The 18,762-nt window shown below is 43.2% G+C and overlaps 1 protein-coding gene across 1 annotated transcript; it reads right to left on the reverse strand.

Moving 5' to 3' along the window:
• Positions 1-863: 863 nt before the first annotated feature.
• Positions 864-16,949, reverse strand: LOC146157620 (uncharacterized). Its single transcript, XM_083386720.1, has 4 exons — positions 14,745-16,949; positions 4,135-4,301; positions 3,353-3,895; positions 864-3,048 (listed from the first exon to the last, which is right to left on the reverse strand). The coding sequence occupies exons 1-4, from the start codon at positions 16,537-16,539 to the stop codon at positions 1,471-1,473; spliced, it is 4,083 nt and encodes a 1,360-aa protein (XP_083242846.1). The 5' UTR covers positions 16,540-16,949; the 3' UTR covers positions 864-1,470.
• Positions 16,950-18,762: the final 1,813 nt, after the last annotated feature.

The following is an 18,762-nucleotide window of genomic DNA, read 5'->3' on the forward strand; positions in this document are numbered from 1 at the left end:
ATAATGGTGCAACATGGACTTTATACCTTTGAGATTTATTACGCCATTATTTACTTTCTTTTATATTTAGCAATGTGGCATATTGCGTCTTATCTATTATGGTTGGTGTAACTTTTCAAGGCCAAGTCTACATGACGTCATTACTTGATTGTCCCATCTCTTTAGACCACACGATTGATTTTCAATTTCACCATAGGCTGTAACGCTATGGTTAAATCTCACAAGCTGTAATCATCGTGTTACACTTTTCACGACTTTGTAATAAATCAAAACACGCAGCATCAGTTTTTTGGCAAATAACTGGCTTTTTAGGCACTTGTTGTTGCCACAAGCTCTTTAAAGGTTTTTTTGCTTTTATATCGTTTTATAACTAAAAAATCGTACTCTATCTGTCGCTTTTGGGGTATATCAGTAAAGCGTACTTATCCGGTGTGATAACTTAACACAATATTCGGCATTAGAGAGGCGTAAACTTTCCTTTAGCATTTCTGGCTCCAATGTGAGCTATATTTTAGTCAGAAATGCTACCTACAGGATCGAAATATCACTCGATTTACAACATAAAGTGCACCTTAACGATCTGTTTGACCTTGTGTTGCGAAACTTCGTGATAAAATGTCCTATAAATAGGGAGTGGATGGCTGTTTCCCTCTTAAGCGAACGGGGAGTAATTGGCTCTTCCCCATTTTAGTATCCAACATTACAGCATTAATATTACATGGTAATTATAACCTGCCCTAAAATTCAATTTGCCTTTAATTGAGCCCTGCCTAAATACCTCCGTCGAAAATTGTTGCCTGTTGAATATTTCAGAAGTTTCAGTCGCAGACAAAGTGGTAATTGATTTTCGGTGTTTTTTATTACGTCGCATGCAAAGTTGCACAAAACGTTACGTCGTGAAAAAAAACGTGAGAAGATAAATGGAACTGGACAGAAAGAGATCTTTCTGATAATGATCTTTCAGCTTTTGTTCAAAAGCGAAAAAGACGCGAAAAAAACGGCTGCTTCGGTAAAAAGTAAAGTAACACTCACAATAAGGAAAAAAAGAGAGAAATGCGCGAGAGAATGAGGGAAAAAGGGAAGAAGGCATGATTGCTTCAAATCATAACAAACGCGTAATATATAGATATGTATATAATGGGTCAGAGGTAATAGCAAGTGGTGAAATCTATATTACACAAGAATGGGCGCTCATCGGCAAGTCGATTTTGGCCCAGTCAGAGTTTCTGTTTTCGCGCCACGTTGATTGATGACGCGGCGCGTTTGTCACGTGACGTTACAACTAGAAATGTCGCAATCACAGTTCGTTACGCTCGGTTAACTTTGGCGGGATTTACAACACGTGGCAACAGGTAGACACATTTACATTCGAAAGTTACAGGTTTGGTCTAAAAACCATAGGTTTTAATAGTAAAAGTGCGAACCTAGCGTGCGGGTGTTGTAAGGCAAGATAAAGAGGCGTGAACTAAGTTACACCAAGGTTTCGGAATACATAGCGAGATCGGAGTCAGCGCTATGTAAAGAGCTAAGGCCTGTGTCCGAATCGTTGTCGTAGTTATCGCTGTGAATTCGTCGCTTCACATCTCCAGGAACTAAAACACGACGCGGGAACGCCTTCTGGTCGGTGTAGAAGGGAGAACAAGGTGCTGAAGCCACCACTGACTTGGTTGAAAGGAGGTCAACAGGTGAGGGGATATAGCGGCCTGGTTTCAGTAGCTTTGGTTGGTTTGGTTTGGACGAGACCTTTGGTTTTGTTGCGCCTTTGTTTGGCCGCAAATCGCAGTGGGAATTGCGCACAATAGGCTGGCCAACGATGCCGTTTAACCTGTTTGGAAGCGCACCGTTACCGATTCCTCCCTTGCCGAAACTTGTGGCTCTTCGCGTGAACTGCTTATCCTCAATCAGCAGCGGGTTTCGCTTCAGTTTCCCGCTGTTACGACGAAGCAGCTTGCCCTGCTCTGCCAAACGGTCAGCCTCGTTGCAACCCTGGCTCTGCAGTCGCTTCACATCAATGTGCGACTTCATGGAGTTGGGCTTTGGTGGGATTATGGGCTTGTCAGGTTGACTTGAGCTACGTTGCTGAGCCAACCTCATGGGAGACTTGGAAGCGTCGTCGCTCTTCGGAGGAAATGGAAACCGCGATCTCCTGCTTCCACGCTTCACGTTCCCGCGAACAAAGAACGGAGATGAGGATCCGGAGTCCTGGCTCTCTGCTCCAAGGCAAGGAGAAGGTCTCGGACTTCCACCATCGCAGCTACTGTTCCTGCTTCCCATATCAATACTGCCACCATCACTGTTGGTGCTAGCCTGGCTGCTGGTTGCCGAAGCATTGCCGGAGTCGTCAGTATTGTTGGCGCAGCTGTTCCTGTTAACAGCCAAGTAGTCCTTGAACGGCGTTGTGATCTTTGTGGAGTCTGACTTGTTGTTCTGGTGGCGTCCCGAATGTCTTAGCACCATTCCACGCGGAATCGCGTTCTCTGTGCTTATGATGGTCGAGGTGGCATCTCCTAGTTTGATGCTCGGAAGATCGTCATAATCGCTGTCGTTATCCGGGATCGGCGGCATTGGCAACAGAGGAGCCAGGGACCTTGATGCTTGCGGAGGAGCTTTAACTGGGCTTGGAATAGGAAGAGGAAGCTCTGATAAGTTGAGAGGAACGTTAGCGTGGCTGAGCCAGTGGGGAGACGCGGGTGGAGTGAGTCCGTTGAATGGATGACCCATCTGTTGATGCTCAAGCTCCAATTTGCAATGCTCACACCATAACCATGGCGACAGGGCGTGGTGCAGAGCGGATTTGGTTGGTGATGATGGGTCCTCTTCCTCATTAAGGAGGACATCGGGTGTGTCGGTTCTCGAGGATTGATCTCCGGAGGGTTTTGGATCAGTTTCCTCGCTCGCTTCAGCTTGTGCGTTGAGGTATCTTTGCAGCGTCACTTCGTCGTCGTAAGCGCTCAAAAGCTCCCCATACTCTTCCCAGAGTTCCGGGGAAATCCCCTCGGGCGACTCGGCCAAACCTCGGACCATGGCAAGAAGGGTTTCACCCTTGGCCTGAAAACAATATAAAATATTATTAGATGTTGGTTCAAGGGAGATGGCATTTTAAAATTAATGAAAGTGGAATTGAGGCACTTGCTTTTATTTCTTTGTAAAGGTTTATTTTTTGCTGAAGATATACCAGATTTTCACGGTTAATTTTCATATTTATTTAAAGAATATTGAGAACAGCCCTTATCTTTTTTTTTGTTTTGCTTAGAATTTTTTTTTTAATTTCGAAGAACTAATTTTTTTTAGGATTTCTTGCTCTGATATATACATGTAAGTTTATGGTTTCATGTTTGGGAGTTATTTTTACCTGGAGGACGCTGTGAGAGGTCTCCAGCTTCTGCTCCACATCCTGGAGCTCGGAGGAGAGTCGTAGACTGAGGTAGAGGTTCGCCTCCAGCTCGTTGTTGGACTTCTCGACCTCGAGAGTCGCCTCAGCAGCCGCCAGCTTCTCACGCTCCGAGGAGGAGTCTTTCCTTTTCTTCCCGGAAGACACAGACAAGGATTCGTGCCTCGTGGAGGACTCGTCATCACTGGAGTCCTCGTTTTTGTGTTGGACGAGTCCAAGTGCGGACGCAGCCGCTGTGAAGGGATTTTGGGAGGACTCTTCCGCGGAAGAAGCTCTCCATACCTCATCCTGCATCTCTTGGAGGAGGATTTCGAACTGACGCTTGTTCTCTTCGATCTTGATCTGCATCTCTACAACCTTCTGGCAAGCATCCACGTATTCCTCCAGGGAGGCGGAGTCCTGGCTCTCAGCGATCCACTGAGCCGGTTTGCGAGCTTTGGATGTCAGTCGCATCTTTCCATCTTTTTCAGAAGGGGGGAGACCACAGCCGGACAAATATGTGTCCTAAAAAGAGAGAAAACGTTAGCAAAAAACAAATAAGAGAAATCATGTTTTAGCTTTAATTAGTTCATCTTAAAATATCCTCGGGCCCAGACATAAGGATGATCAAGTATTTTTAAATCAGACAACAGTAAGATTAATCTAACTTTCCACTGAACGCAGACAACTGTCATGGAAAAATCGCTTAAAATAGGTTTTCCAACAGAATATAAAGCTTCCATTGAAAGACAAAAGATGTTTACCTGGACGTAATTCTTCCCGTGAGCTTGTGATCTACATCGATGAACCTCTGTCTCAATCTTCTGGATCTCGACGTTGGTGGATGCGATCTTATTCTCCTTCTCTTTGAGGAGACGATCCTGGGAAAGGATGATCTGCTTCCACTTCTCAAGGCTCTTCGTTTCGGCTTCTGGAAAACGAACAATAGGATATACAAGAGGAACAATGGAGTTCACAAGAGGAAGAATAGAATTTACAGCAGAAATAATGGAAGTTCAATAAGCAAAAATAAAATGTTTAAGACAAACATTTGCATTTTGATTTTAGAGAAGCAATGGCATTAGAATTTAAAACGTTCTTTGTCTAAAACTAACATGATTTTTCATCAACCCCACAAAATTCCAGTTTAGTAAACTTTTAAACTAGTTATCTCGTTAGCCTACCTAAGCTGCATTAAAAGCTTTTAAATCGTTTACGTGGCAAAATATGTTGTTGAGACTTGACTTTCGTGCTGCTGCCAGAGTTGTGGGTGGCTGTGTTTTGTGTTTTCTAGCCGCTCAAAGTGTGCCCTTGAGTTGCGTGAGAGGGTGTTACTGTGGCAGGACGCTTCATTGCAAGACGCGTTACGGTTCAGCTCTGGCCCGCGCATTCTGCACGTCTTTTACACGCGACGTTCTGGGCCTATACCTTGTGCTAAGTGCGTCGCCACATTTATCCGTCAAAGCTTTGACAAGCAGGATTACGGCCAAGGGTAAACACGATATTTTTATCGAGGAATTCGAAACAGAAAGGCTATTTTTAGCCACGCCCAGAAACACCCTCAAGTTTTACATGGAAAACTGTCTCTTTATCTCCAATCAAGATTTCTCAGCGAAACTTGTTCGAAATGAGTCAAGTCACTTTTGCGATGTCGTAATGCAAATCGCGTTTTTATCGCGATGGCGAGTGGCTATTTTTGGGCAAATTTGCCAACTTGCAGGGACACCTAATACTCAGGAGCGGCGTGAACTTTGATAAAACCGTCAAGCGGCACGCGGAAAAGGGGGTTGCCGCTCATTTTTAAGTTATTAGTTGGGAAGGTGAGTCGACGAAATGCCATCGCGTGCCACTCCTGTCCCTGTGTATCCACCAGATGTGATTTGTATCGTGAGATAATGAGAGGCGCAAGGATTTTCATGCAAGATATTTTAAGATGCAATCTCGCAAGTTCAAACGCGCCTTTCTAGTAGGGCTATAGCTTCGCATACCTCACTTTTGCCTTGAAACTCTACAACAGCGTTATTTAATTAAGCGCATAGCGGCTACGTTTTGTGTACACAAACACTTCCGTCCTTAAACTTCTAGGGTCGCGATCTGGCTTTTGTTTGCACAGCACTTTCAAACGGCGCCGGCACAAACGGAAGATTTGCAGCGCTTCGCGGAATCGATAACATCTGCCCAGTGCGTGTGTGTGTGCGCGAGCGTGCGTTATTGCGTACGTACGCGTGTGTGTGTTTATCTCGCGCGACCATCGTACTTAAGTCAGGGTTATAAGTCTAAAGACGCATGAACTTTATGATCATCCCTAAATCTGAAGCCCTCGAGTTTGTCTCAAGTCGCACGCGTAATAAGCTATTGCGTCACAAACACAGCTGTGAAATGCGCCTAAAATACTTGAATGTATATAAAAAGTAATAGAAATGTGTAATCCAAATAACCCTTGTAGCTTAGCTTAAAAATTACGTCTTGCACTCGTTCGTAAAATACGTTAATTCGTATTGAAACACAAAAAAGTGTGTGAAATGCCGCCTTAACCAAACCGAATGCATTTTACAAATTCTCTCAAGTGAAGTTTACCAGAAAAATCTCCAAAAACATCGCAACATCTGTCGCGTAAAATACCGGGTCACCGCTGGCCTGGATTTTTGTGGAATGCGCGCGCGACCAACAACAAAGGGCCGCATCTTTTCACGCTCAGCGGGAATTAACGGGTCGGCGTGACCGGAGATTTACGCCCTGTGATTTGAGGGAGCGTCCATTAAAAGCGACGACCTACAACCTATAGTATTAACGGGGTAGCCTGGATAAACTTAAAAGCGTCACTGAGTTAAGGTTGGGATTGGCTGCACGCGATTTTTTTAAAATGTTCATATTTGGTTGGTTTTGTGTACAGAAATTAAATTCGATTTTTTACGCAAAGGTAGTGTATGACAATAATCAAAATGTAGATTTTTCTACAACAAAATTAAATTTTATTTTCCAGCTTTATTCATGGTTAATGAAGGGGCTATGTCGTTTATTTTAATTGAGTTGTTGATTAAAATAGGCTGGCAATTTTAACCCTAAATAGGCGGTCATCACACATTATAAAATAAACTCTTGACCAATGGAATGTAAAAAAAACGTTAGTTTTGCGTTTTTGGTGCGTTTTTAAAGTTTTCAAAATTCAAGTACGCTCCCTTAGGTCAGGCACGCATAAGCAGCAACCAAGGAAAGCTAATGGACCTTGCTGGCACTCTTAACTTGTTTATAGTCCCTCCCATAACTCGCCACCCATCATTGCACTGCGACATTTAAACAGGAAATGGGCGACTTTCGCTCAATTATTCCCTTTTGGTCTTCGGCATAATTATCAGGCCACCTCCATAAACCGTGGTCACGCGTGTGCTTTTACGTATAGGAAAAGACGGTTACGCTTTCATTGTCGCATAAATAAACTTCCGCAACTTTCCATGCGTCGATGTGTTTTTAAGGTTGGCTCCCAAAAAATTAAAAGGTTTAAACACACAAGTCCAACTTTTAACCAACGAAATACATAAAAAAATATCCGAGAAACTAAATAATCGCTCTATATCCGTAAAAAATAAAAAAATATTGGACTTAAAACCTTGTTAAAAACTAAATTGCTCTCGTTTCATACCAAAATTGGCTACAAAGTTGCCACAATCCAATTCCAATCCGCGCGAGTTATAATTCGATGAAATAATAACTCATAATCCGATAATAAATCGTCCAGTGGCCAAAAGGCACGATTCCGCTCGCGAACTGTCACGCGATTTCGCCACACAATGCGGCTTCTGTGTGTTTTGGTGAGTTTGCAGCAAAGTGCAAGTTCTGCAATTTGATCTGCTCTTTAAAGGCGACTTCATCCGATCGCCATCAAATTGGCGCGGAAATCAGGCGGAAAAATAGGCCAGAAATAGAAGTTTCCCCCCGAAAAAGTGGGCAGGGCCGGGGAGACATTACGTGCTTATATCGAATAATGATTAACATTCCTTAAGAGCGCTTACGGTGGCTTTATCGTGGGTTAGAAGCGCCGGGGAAAAGGGCAGGTCTAGCTGAATGCGTAGGGGCCTCGTGGCTTTAAACCCCAACACAAATTATCCAATTACACCTCGCGTGTCCCCCTCGCATTACTAAGCCCCACCCTCTAATATAAACATGATTTGAAGCGCTTAAATCGCCACAAGGGGCCGATATGAGGGGGCATTTTGGTCGCCGCGCCCAAAATGCCCCAGTTATTGCTCTAAGTCCGCCCCAGGGCCCTCTATTCGCGCTAAAAAACCGCGTCGAACCCTTAAAACTACAAACACGCGCTAGCTTAAATCTGTCAGTAGCGGATCGGCGAAGGCGCTTTGCTACAAACGTTGCGTTTTTATCGCGGAATCTATTTCGAAGCCAATATGTGTGGCAATGACGTACGTCTAGCTGCCACCGTGACATAATAAATAGAGAAGATTGACTCAAAACTGGACCGAATCCCTTTTTACCTGTTTTGGTGTTTGAGGGCGTGTGTTAATTAGCAGTTATTTTGAGTGGGTATTTTTATGGTGTTGTATTTTGCTTGTTTAGTTAACATTCCTGTTCGTTTGTAGTTGAATGTTACAGCAGATGTTCGCGGTGTCGTATCTCTGATGCAAGTCACTCTAACACGAAACTAAGAAACCGCGAAACTTGTTTGACAAAACTTCTCCCAAAATAGGCGATGATAGGCTTGCGTGTGATATCTAACCAATGTTAACCAAACTAAGTTACTCCTAAAAGCCTACAACGTTTAGAACACGTTTCAATTACGCAACTTTATGTTTTAACACATTCACAATGATGACATCACAAACGGTGTGCATCTTTTGAATTCACAGCCATGTTAAGCTACGTTTAGGATTCGTCACAACCTTCTTGTTCACGTGATTCGAGCAGATAAGTGCGGAATGAGTTAAAATGGTTCGCTACATGTTGCTATCGTGGGACTAACACGATATGGTTGGCCGTAACGCATACCGCGAATGTGTGGCACTTGTAGCTACATATTACACCGCTCGTCATTCATGGAGTAAAAATAGCCGAGCTGATAAGAATATGTTTCAAGGGTTTATGGAAATTGTAACTCATTCTTGTGTTACGGAAATGCCGGTAAATGTTTACTAATTTGTTCGGAATGCCAAATTCTAGTTAATATGTGCTTTTTTAAAACGATTCTTCTTTGAAATAGCGTTTTTCGAAATATATAAATATTTTTTTAATTTTTTAAAATATAATTTTTTAATATGCCTTTTTTAGTTTTAACCCTTTTAATACCTTCAACACTTTTTTTTTCTTTTACATTTTTTTAGCAAAAATAAATCTCATTTATTTACAGGTCTATTTAACTGCGGCAAAAAATTAAATATTGCTGTTGTAGTTTTACACGTGGCCAGTAAGCTCACCTTACAAATGCGTGAACAGAAACGTATTAATCCAATCACTCGCTTTCCAATCGCGACTATTATTTCCAACGCGCGAGAAACCCTGTTTAAAGCCTCAATCAGGCTTGTTATGAAAGAGGATAGCCGCAGTAAGCTTCACATTTACAGAGATAGACCGCAATCTCACTTAAACACCGCCAAGGTGACACTTTTACAATCGACGGGCTTAAGCGTGGCGCCAGGGGTGTTTATACCCCGGGGCCGATTGTCACCCCTGTTGTTGGAACCGCTGTTATTTCAGGGGCCCCGGAACCGCGCTATAAAGGTTGTTTTTGTTTTCTTAGCCGACTTTACGTGGGCGTTATAGGAAGTAATAATGACAGACAACACCAGCAGCTATCTGCTGACCGGGGTAAACTTTGCGTGAAATGGCTCAATTTTGATTGATTAAGATGGCGGCGAACGGTGAAGTGTTGACTGTGGCCTGATAAATGCAAGGATTTGTGTGCAGATTGTGTTTATCGTTGGCAGAAATGCCCTGTTGTAACAAGCCAAACGGTTAAACAACCACGAAGGCATCTATGGATCCCATAGCTAGTTCAAACACATTTAACTTAAAATTCGACGAATGTAGCTGTTTGTTCAAACATAGGGTACCCGTCGATTGTACAAACTGTAAAGTGTTAATAATCAGCCAATGTTTGACAAGTCCTCATTTCTCGCGTACGAGGCCTTGTTAAACTATCGTTTGGACGAGGCTGTTGTCTGCATGAAGTTATTGATAGTCCAACGATTTCCCGCGCCCTGATAACAACCATCAGTGACTGACGGGCCCTAATACCAAGAGGATTTGCAAATAACTACGTCACTTCAACTAGGTAAAACAGGCTGCGGTGTGCTACCAAATGGTGACCGCAGTTTTAGATTAGGCGAGTACTTCTTTAAAAAGATTAAATAATAAAATTGATTTTATCCATTTAAATGTAATTTTGGTAAAACGGTTCCGCTGAAGTGTATAATCGCTTCACACACCCCGTTTGGTTATTAGTTCCAGCTTTCGTTTTATATGTGGTCTACAAGGGCTTGGTAAAGCGTTGGCGGCCTCCTAAAGCAGTCCCACACGCCTAAGGTGGCTCTATATAATGAGAAAGACGCGTCCAACTGAAATGACAAGTGTCCGGCCTAATAATTCAAGGCGGGCCGTTGCTATACTCAAGCGCATCAAAGCTTAATGACTGCCTGAGAGCCACTTCAAGTGCTGCCCACTCATGTTTAACGCGCATAAGGAATGCCCGAAAGTCAACGGAAAGTACAAGTTATTAAAAAATCGCCAAAGACAGGAAGGGGATTTTTTTGGAAAATGTGGGTGATGTCATTGTGATATTGAGCCAAATTATTTTACCAAACCAGTGCCAATCAGACATGCCTAATAATTTGGTGTTTTTAAAGTTATACTAAAACCCAAAGAAATATCAAAAACCCGAAGAATATCAAAAACGAATATTTAACTAGAATTGTAATATATTTGCAACTTTACTGAACAATAAATATTTTCTTCTGATTTCACTCCCATTTAAGGCTGCAGTGCATGCTAGCGCGTCTGTTAAAAATCAAAGGCGCATATTCGGGCTATTCAAAGGCGTTATGAAGCGCTATAGAGGGGAGAGTCCGATATTGCACTTCGCTGAGTGATTTCCCCCAGTTTATCACGCTTTCAAATGACTTGCTGACGCCTGGCGCAATGTTGAAGTGTGTGGGTGGTAAGCACGCGAAAATACTCGGACTTAGGCGTGGACAAAAGGTCATTTTGTGTGGTCTTATCACGGTGGACATGAATGGGGCAGTTTCTCAATTCAAAATTAATAAAAACGGGTTTGAAAGAGAACTCTATTCAGTTGTCTAACATTGCTTGTTTATTACAGTTAGCACAGTTACGTTATTTAAATAAAAGTGTTTCAAAACTTGTGCAACAGTTTTTTTTTTAAATTACTTTCTTTTACTAAATTCAAGATTTTCATATTAAAGAAGGAGTTTGGCTGTGTATTCTTTCTATATTAGTTCTTCGATATCGCTTGAAATGTAACAACGCAATCGGAGAGTGGGGTGTGAAATCTTTATCACAACCATTCATCCTGTTTATTATACACGCGTGTTTGTAAACCTCGTAACTCGATAGAAGTTTGGAGATGAACTGCAATTACAAGTTGTCGCCTGGCGCAAGGAACACATGTTCACGACTTTGAGCTCCCTCAAAACACAAACGTGTCTGGCATTTCGCCGCGCTATCACTGCTCGACTGACGAGCCTTCAATTACAGCAACGCTCTGTGAAGCTCTTTGTCAAATCGTGGGAACATACTTGCCAATGATCGAAGGCATTTTTCGCGTTTTCCCGAAGGTGTTAAAAATGCATCATCGCCGTGCAATCATGTCGTATATTGGCGCGGTGACGTTTTATCGACAAGCGCACTTGACGTATTCGACAATTAGGCGCTTTATGGCTCTTCGGAATGTCGTAAAACTTGTGCGTCAATTTGCTCATTCAAGTTTAATGAGCTCCGCTCGACGCGTTTATTTCTATGTTAACAAAGTCCGCGTAGGTTTGCTAGAATTAAATTTGCTATTTAACATTAAAGTGTTTGCATTTTAAACCCAAGAATGTATTAAACAAACGAAATCTGCACTTATTTCCTTTGCTTATAAAGGCGTGAGTTTGGTCCTTCTAATTAAACTAATGCATTAACTGATGTGATACAAGTAGGTATCGAAAGGTATTTATCAATCTTTTTGTCTTTAAGATTCATTACTTTGCATTATTTTCCATAATTGAGCTTTGATTTGGAACTGAACCATTGAGGTTATAGGTGATAATAATAAGCGACACCTAATCTTGGTGATTATCGCTCGCCCAACCAACTACCACTTCCACCTTGTTTGATCACCCTCGCTTAATTCAAGGTAAATTTCCCGACCGCTGGTCTTCTAGTTTACATTTCGTCGAAAACTATCTTTTCCGGGCGACTTAGGGATTTGGTGTGGCCTTGAATGTCAGGCGAGGTATCAATCAGGATTGTGTTACGGCGTTTGGTTCGCGGCCAAATGGATTAAGATCAGCTAAATCTCGGGCGCAATGATGCCCGATCTGATATGAGACTGGCGTGACCAATTGAAGATATCGGATGCTAGCATTTGATGGCTTTCAGATTTGACCCAGAATTTAAACAGATCAATTCCGACTGAGTTTTTCCTTTTTAAGCCTTGGTGACTTTTAAGTGCCGGAAAATCTGACGCCAAAGTCACCGATGATATTACGCAAATATATCGAAGTAAGCTTAAAAGGTGAAAATCAGTTTGTTTTACGAATTTCTTGTCTATTATGGCTTACAATGTGTAATGACCGAAAGCGACCTATAGATTTAACGTTTTAATTCAAAGGTATCGCTTGTTTCAGAAAAGGCTCATTAGCAAAACGCATGTTTGCCTAACTGTAGCAACTAGACAGTCATTTAGCCAATTGCTTTCAACGCGCAACTACATTTTACTTGCAATTATATATCGCTATGTTTACCGTCTCATTGCCCCTGTTAAGTGATCCGTACGATTAGTATAATCTATGGATTATGCCTTGAAATTTGCAGAACTAGTTTTAGGCAAAACGCTGTTGTGGGTTTTGGGTGTATATAAAACATCCGCTAGGTGATATACGCGAGCCGTCATAACATTAGCGAGCGATTTCTGCAAAACGCCTTTAGTTATAAGTGCGTAAAATCGCTAATTTGCACCAATATTTAGTGTTTATAACGTCAATAGCTGGCAGATGGTCTTTGTATTTGAGGGGAAAATAGGGTTGAGCTTACTCATGGCTAATTGACAGCTTTGGCGATTTTTCAGTGAGTACACAACGGTTTCGCAATTGCAGAACCAGCAATATTGCTGCAATTACTTCAGGTTAAGCGTGAGATTGTCACTTAAAGTATAGCATTTGGCATCCGTAAACACGTTTATAAATCTAACAAGGAGTTTACCTTTAAAATGTGTTTACGCATCCCACGTGCTATACTTTGAATGGTGTCTATATAGGCGCCAATGTCCTGACACGATCCATTCAAACTTGCGCCCAACACGCCGTAACCCGACCTAAGGGGGCGTTAGGGGTTACTGAGCCCCAGGGGGGTTCAAAACCAGGGTCCCGGCACCGCTTTGGCGCACAGGCGCGATAAAAGAAGTCGCATGGTGTTGACACTGTGCATACTTCTCTCTGGGCTTGATGTTACCAAAGCAGCCATTGCTAAAGATTCCCTGCTCTGGTTGCAAAGGCATAAAGGGGGCCTTGTGATCGCGTGGGTAAATAAGCGGTTATTTGACGCTGTGCGAAAGCCTATTCCTAGACTTGCTGATAAATGTGGGACACGCACCGGGTGGATATTTTACACGTTCGTGCCTCGAACAAAAAACTTAACTTTTTGGAGCAATGCCTAGAGATTGTAGCTAGACTTGAATGAATATTAAAGCCCATACAGAAGTAGGTAGCGTTTTTAACGTTTCGAATCTTAAGATAATGGCTGGAGGCAAATGTATGTCAAAGTCCATATCGAAATAGGTAACATGTTAAAAATGAATAAAGATTTATTTAAACGTTAACAGAATTCTGCAAACTTACGTAAGGGCTTTAATATTGAAACAAATACTCAGTAGTTGCTTTGAAATGAGCGATTCTAAACCGTATTCTTGGAACTGGCTTGCTTTAGTATCGCCATGAACACTAGGGCCGCCTTCGTAAGCCTTATGTCTGCCAGAACACTCGAATTGTTTACAATTCGCGTAAACTTCTATGGCGTAACAAGTAAACACGCCGAGAGCTTCTGCTTTCGAATCACAAACAATCGCTTTCATTTCTCGTGTTTGTCTTTTCTAACTTTCGAATGATCCACTTGGATTATTGTGACAGGCGTGTTTACATGCTTTCCAATAAGAAACGGCGACGTTGTAAGTTTCCAAAACGCAAATAAACAAGCTGCCCTATTCTTTTTAGATTTGTATTTTGAGCATTTGAAAAGAGTTTAATCAGTCAGCAAATAAACAAGCTGCCCTATTTATGTTATTATTATTGATTCATCGACAATCAGGTAACAGTCTTACGATTAAAGAATACCTGTCTTATTCTTACTGGATTTATATTTCGAGTGCCCAAAGCAAAGTTAAACCAATCCGCAAATAAACAACAGCACAGTATCTGCATTCTTATTTGATTGCGCCAGTAAAGTGTGCTTAGGTCTTTGATAAGAAAGCAATAGCGAAGGGCAATATTTAGAAGTTGCGCAATGCCAGACCAATAGACCCCAGTAGACAAAAGGTGCAGAGCTCTTGCCTTCTACCGCACCTTTGTCCCAATTTCAGGTCGCAGACAGAAGCGATTAACATGTTAAAAAGCGCTCGGGACATCTTCCAGGTTGCCTGGCGTCACACTGCACATCGACCAGCAATTGTTGTCACTTTTAATTGGCCTTCTGGCCTCGTCAACAAAGGGTGGCGGTTTTTATCGGGCAAGGCACAGTGATTATGTTGGGCGCAAAACTGCAGTTAACCCAATTCGTTATCGCCGATTTTTAAACGATCGCCTTCTTACGAGCGTTAAATCGACTCCGCCTCCGACAATTTGTAAAAGCTAAAACGCTCATAACAATCGGATGCTATGTGATTAGCCTAATTACCACACGAACCATGTAAAAATTAATGTTTTTGGAACCTGTAGATGTATTTTAGGCAGCTTATATAGTCTGGCAAACCGTATGGTGTATTTTTCTCTCCCCACAAAAACGTTTTTAACGTTTATAATACTAGTGAAAGTAATCGTACAAAAATCGTCTTTATCCCCCTAAATTTTGGACTTTATATTTTAGCTTTGCTGAATATTTTTAACGAATTCGTTTATTCTAGTTAATCTATGGTAAACATTAAAAGTTAACCAACCTGAATCGTTCTGCTTTTGCTCGTTAGCGTTGACATCAACAGCCGGTCGTTTTGCTTCAAGGTGACATACTCCATTAGCGCTCGATTTGGTGGTCGTTTGTGCGGGTTTGGGTGAGGCACTCCTGGAGTTCTTAACCTCTTTCGCCGCCGGAACGCTAGACTCCTTGGAGCGGCCCTTATGCGTGGGTGGTGAGGCTGCGAAGGTAACTGTACGCTTGCCAGTCGCTGCTGCCTTGCTGCTGGTCATACTTGACGCTTTAGGGGCGATTACTTCTTGCGCTGGGGTGGGGGAGCGCTTCTTCTTTCTAAACGAACCGATAATGCTGTGAGCGGGCTTGAAGTTAGGGCCCGCCACCTTGCGGAAAAGCTTGGCGGCGCCGCTGTTCCCGGACGTCTTGGTCTTCTCCTGGACCACAGCCTTGGCGGGCAGAGGGGGTGGAACCGCCGGAGCCAGGCGTTTGGCCAGGAACGCCTCGCAGTAGTCGGCACTGCTCGACATTTCACTGCTGCTGGTTCCGCTTAAACTGCTTCCACTTGTGTTTGACGATTCACTGCAAGTTGTGGTTCCGCTGCTTGAATCTGTGGCTGTCGTTGCGTTGCTTGCTGTTGTAGTTCCACTGCTGCAACTATCGCTACAAGCTGGAAGCATCTTAGGGTAGGGGATGATCTTCTGACGGATGCTGCCGTACTCTGCCTTGATTGACTTCTCATCATCAGCGTCTTCACCAGCGCTGTGTGAATCCTCACATTCAACATCCGAAGCTCCTGTGCTTGTGGTTCCAGTTGATGTCGTCTCATCTGTGCTTGCTCTATAGCTAGGCCTTCCCTGGCGCCTTGACTTTGATACGCGTCCATGGCGCCGGTTCCTGGACCTACGGCGCCTGCGACTTGACGACTTTGACCGACGCCGCGAGTTCTGGCAATAAGGGTAGTGACTCACGTTGTGTTTAAGTCCGCTGGGCGATAGGACGTCGTTTTGGTCTGAATGCCCATCGGAGTCGTCCAACATAAAGGATCGCCTTCTGTGCGGGTTTCTTCTTCTGTAGTTGGTGTACTCGCGGTTGAAGTCCTTATTGTCGAGCGCGCTCTGTATGAACTTGCTCTTCCCGCTGTGGTGAAGTATACAGTCGGGTCCTGTAACAACTCCATCCACAAACTGTTCCTCGCTGAGGGTTACTGTTGTAACGCGCTCGTTGTCGACTTGCTTGCGGGATCTCGAGGCCTCTTTTCCCGCAGAATCGCTCCCGGGTTCCCCGATGTCCAATCGCCGCAGGCTCTCGCTAGTTTCCACCGTTGTCTCCTTGGTGTGCTGGATGAGGACCGCGCGCTGATACTGCATGATGTTCCTTCTAATCCTTCTCTTCTGCCCGTGGGAAAGCTTGTGAAGGAACGCCATTGCTTCCGGATGTTGAGCGCTCATCTTCTCGATCATGCTGTTGTACTGATTATCCTGCTCCTTAGTCTCACGGTATCTCGTGTGCTTGTTCTTCTTGAGTGAGAACTTCACATGACACTGCTCTTTACCCCAGGCTTGCCACACAGCCAGGATGCGGGTCCTTGGAGGAAGAGCCTTCTCACATCCTCTCCAGGACTCCACGACCACGTAGTTCTGAGCCAGCTCCTTCAGTGGAGTGTTCTCGTTGACTTCAAACTCGTCTCCTCTTGTATCTCCATCGCCTCGCTCCACTTTCCTGTCTTTAAGTAGAGCTTGAAGAACGTCCGAGCAAGTTGTTCGACGAGTCAATCCCGATATCTCCTTTTCTTCGCGACCAACGCGAACCGTAATGCAGGACATCTTGGACTTTTTTATATATTTATTTGAAAATTCTTCTGACAAACTTTCGTGCTATTCAGATTTTCCTAGCATTACCGCAATTGTAATTCTTGCAAGTAATACGTTTCTAGAAAAAAGGTAAATTTTGTAAACTTGATCCTAATGTGCTAAAATAAATTTAAAAAATTGACAAAGATTTCCAATTTTATCTTGCAAATATCAAAACTTCCATTTGCGCAACCCTAAAGAATCCACTTTATAATCTCGGCAAATTTAACAAGCAAAAACATAACCGCAATTGTAATTATTACAAGTAATAAGTTTCTGCAAAAAGAAAAATATTGCTTAGATATATTTTCCAAATTGTATAACGATTATAATCTTATCTTGCAAATTTCAAAACTTCAATTTGCGCAACCGTAAAACAAGCCACTTTCTTTACAACAGACAAACTACTAATTGTCCTGTATAAAGGGTGCACTTCAAAACGACAAGGCGAAACCTTAGACTAACCAGCTTTCGAGGAACCTTCATTCCACAAAGGCCGCCTTCTAAGCAATAACCGCCGTCAAAGCGAGAGCCTACAAGCCCGCGCCAACCTTCCCTGCCTTTCGCCGTTGCGCGAATTTAATCTTTTTCAGCTGCCTGAGTCCCGAGTCAAATCTTCAATCGGCCGCGATTCTCTCGCTTCCTCAGCGCCGCTACAAAGCAAGCCTTCAGAAAGACCAGCAGCAAATTGCCTTTCCAGCTTTCTAAGCGGCGTATTAAGCCTAATACCTCAAAGGGACTCCGCTTAACCGCCTGGACATTCGCAATCTCCCCTCCCAGCGACAATCTAGGTCAGAAGATTAATCTCAGCTCGAAAAAAATCGCGCCGCGTCCGAGACAAACGCAATCGCGACCCGACGCCTTCTAGAATGAATCGGATCGCCGCGCTTTCGCCGTTCGACGTGATTTCTCGCCTGCCTTTTTCTCGAAGCGCGCGCGATCCGCCGCCTAGTTTGGCGCGCCACGCTTTTTTTCCTCGCGCTTTTCGAAACGTCTGTTTCGGTCGCCCGACGCCATTGTGACGCAAGAGAGGCGCGCACCGATGTTTGGGGGAAGCACCTTGACGACGCAGTTCTTCAACCATCGATTTGACTTTGTTGGTTAAATAAATTGAAAGCAACGCATTTTTCAAAGAAGTTGTGGTAGGTTCGTATCATGTTATACAAACAAAATAGCCTACAACTTTTAAACCCATTTAGTGTACGCCACACTTACACTTGTTAATTACCCATTTAGTTGCAAAAAACAAGCATAAAAGGGAAAACTGCTCCTCGTTTAAGTAATTATTGCTTTTCTAACACAAAAAGCATACCGTTAAGTTTATCCAGGCCTTAATTTATCTGTTTTCCAACCATTGGCAAAGAAAAGATTTTCTCAATGATATGCGAATGCTACTACCCGAATGGCTCCAGCGCGTCGACTCCGACAGTTCGGCAAATTCTTGTTTCTCGCCAAGTTTGCCGTAAAATCCTGCACCTCTATGTGGCAAGTTACATCTCTACGGCGCAAACAACTGCTCTGTGCTTTAATCTCATGTTTCGTCGCCATTAAACGACCTTTTAACGGCCTTCACTTCCCGCAACTTACACTTCTACGCTGGCCATCGGTCAAGTCTTCAACCGGCTCCTTTTCTCAATTGCAGCGACGGCGAGGCGCTCTTAAGTGCTTCAATGGAGCTTGGGCGGTGTTACGGGAGTTCGTAATAATCGCTGGTCACCCCGTGTGTGTGGACAACATGCAATCTGCTGCCCTGTTTTACCGCGAAGCACACTTCTATCGTCGCGTTTAAACGCTGATTAAAGTTGTTATATTCGAATCGCAGCGTTAAACGTTCCACTTACGAGGCAGTTAATTGGCAAGGTTCACCTAATTACTAAATGCAATCAGGTTCTCCTAAGTTGAAAGTTAATTTCTGCAAATGCTCACCAATTCATCAGTCGTAAGACTGTCGCCTGATTGTTGTTAAATCACCAAGATACGAAAATGATCAGATGATAATCGGTATTTATACAGAAGCGGCATTTAAATACTACTCTTACCCTAACTTGCATACATAGTTTTACCCTAAACCTAATATCACAATGAGGGTAACGCGACCAGACAATATACTAAGGTGACAACTAAAAAGAGTGATATTTTGGTTTTAACGATTTTACCTTTATGTATGCACAAAGCTCTGGTTAAGTTGCTATTTAG

This window comes from Ascidiella aspersa, chromosome 4 (assembly GCF_963924565.1).
Source record: "Ascidiella aspersa chromosome 4, kaAscAspe10.2, whole genome shotgun sequence".
Classification (NCBI taxonomy): domain Eukaryota; kingdom Metazoa; phylum Chordata; class Ascidiacea; order Phlebobranchia; family Ascidiidae; genus Ascidiella; species Ascidiella aspersa.

Excerpts from the sequence above, each read along its gene's own strand:
- LOC146157620 (XM_083386720.1), bottom strand. The coding sequence starts at position 16,539 with ATGTCCTGCATTACGGTTCGCGTTGGTCGCGAAGAAAAGGAGATATCG. Across the intron at positions 3,896-4,134 it reads ACGGGAAGAATTACGTCCAG|GACACATATTTGTCCGGCTG; the intron begins GTAAACATCTTT and ends CTCTCTTTTTAG. Across the intron at positions 3,049-3,352 it reads CCTCTCACAGCGTCCTCCAG|GCCAAGGGTGAAACCCTTCT; the intron begins GTAAAAATAACT and ends TATTGTTTTCAG.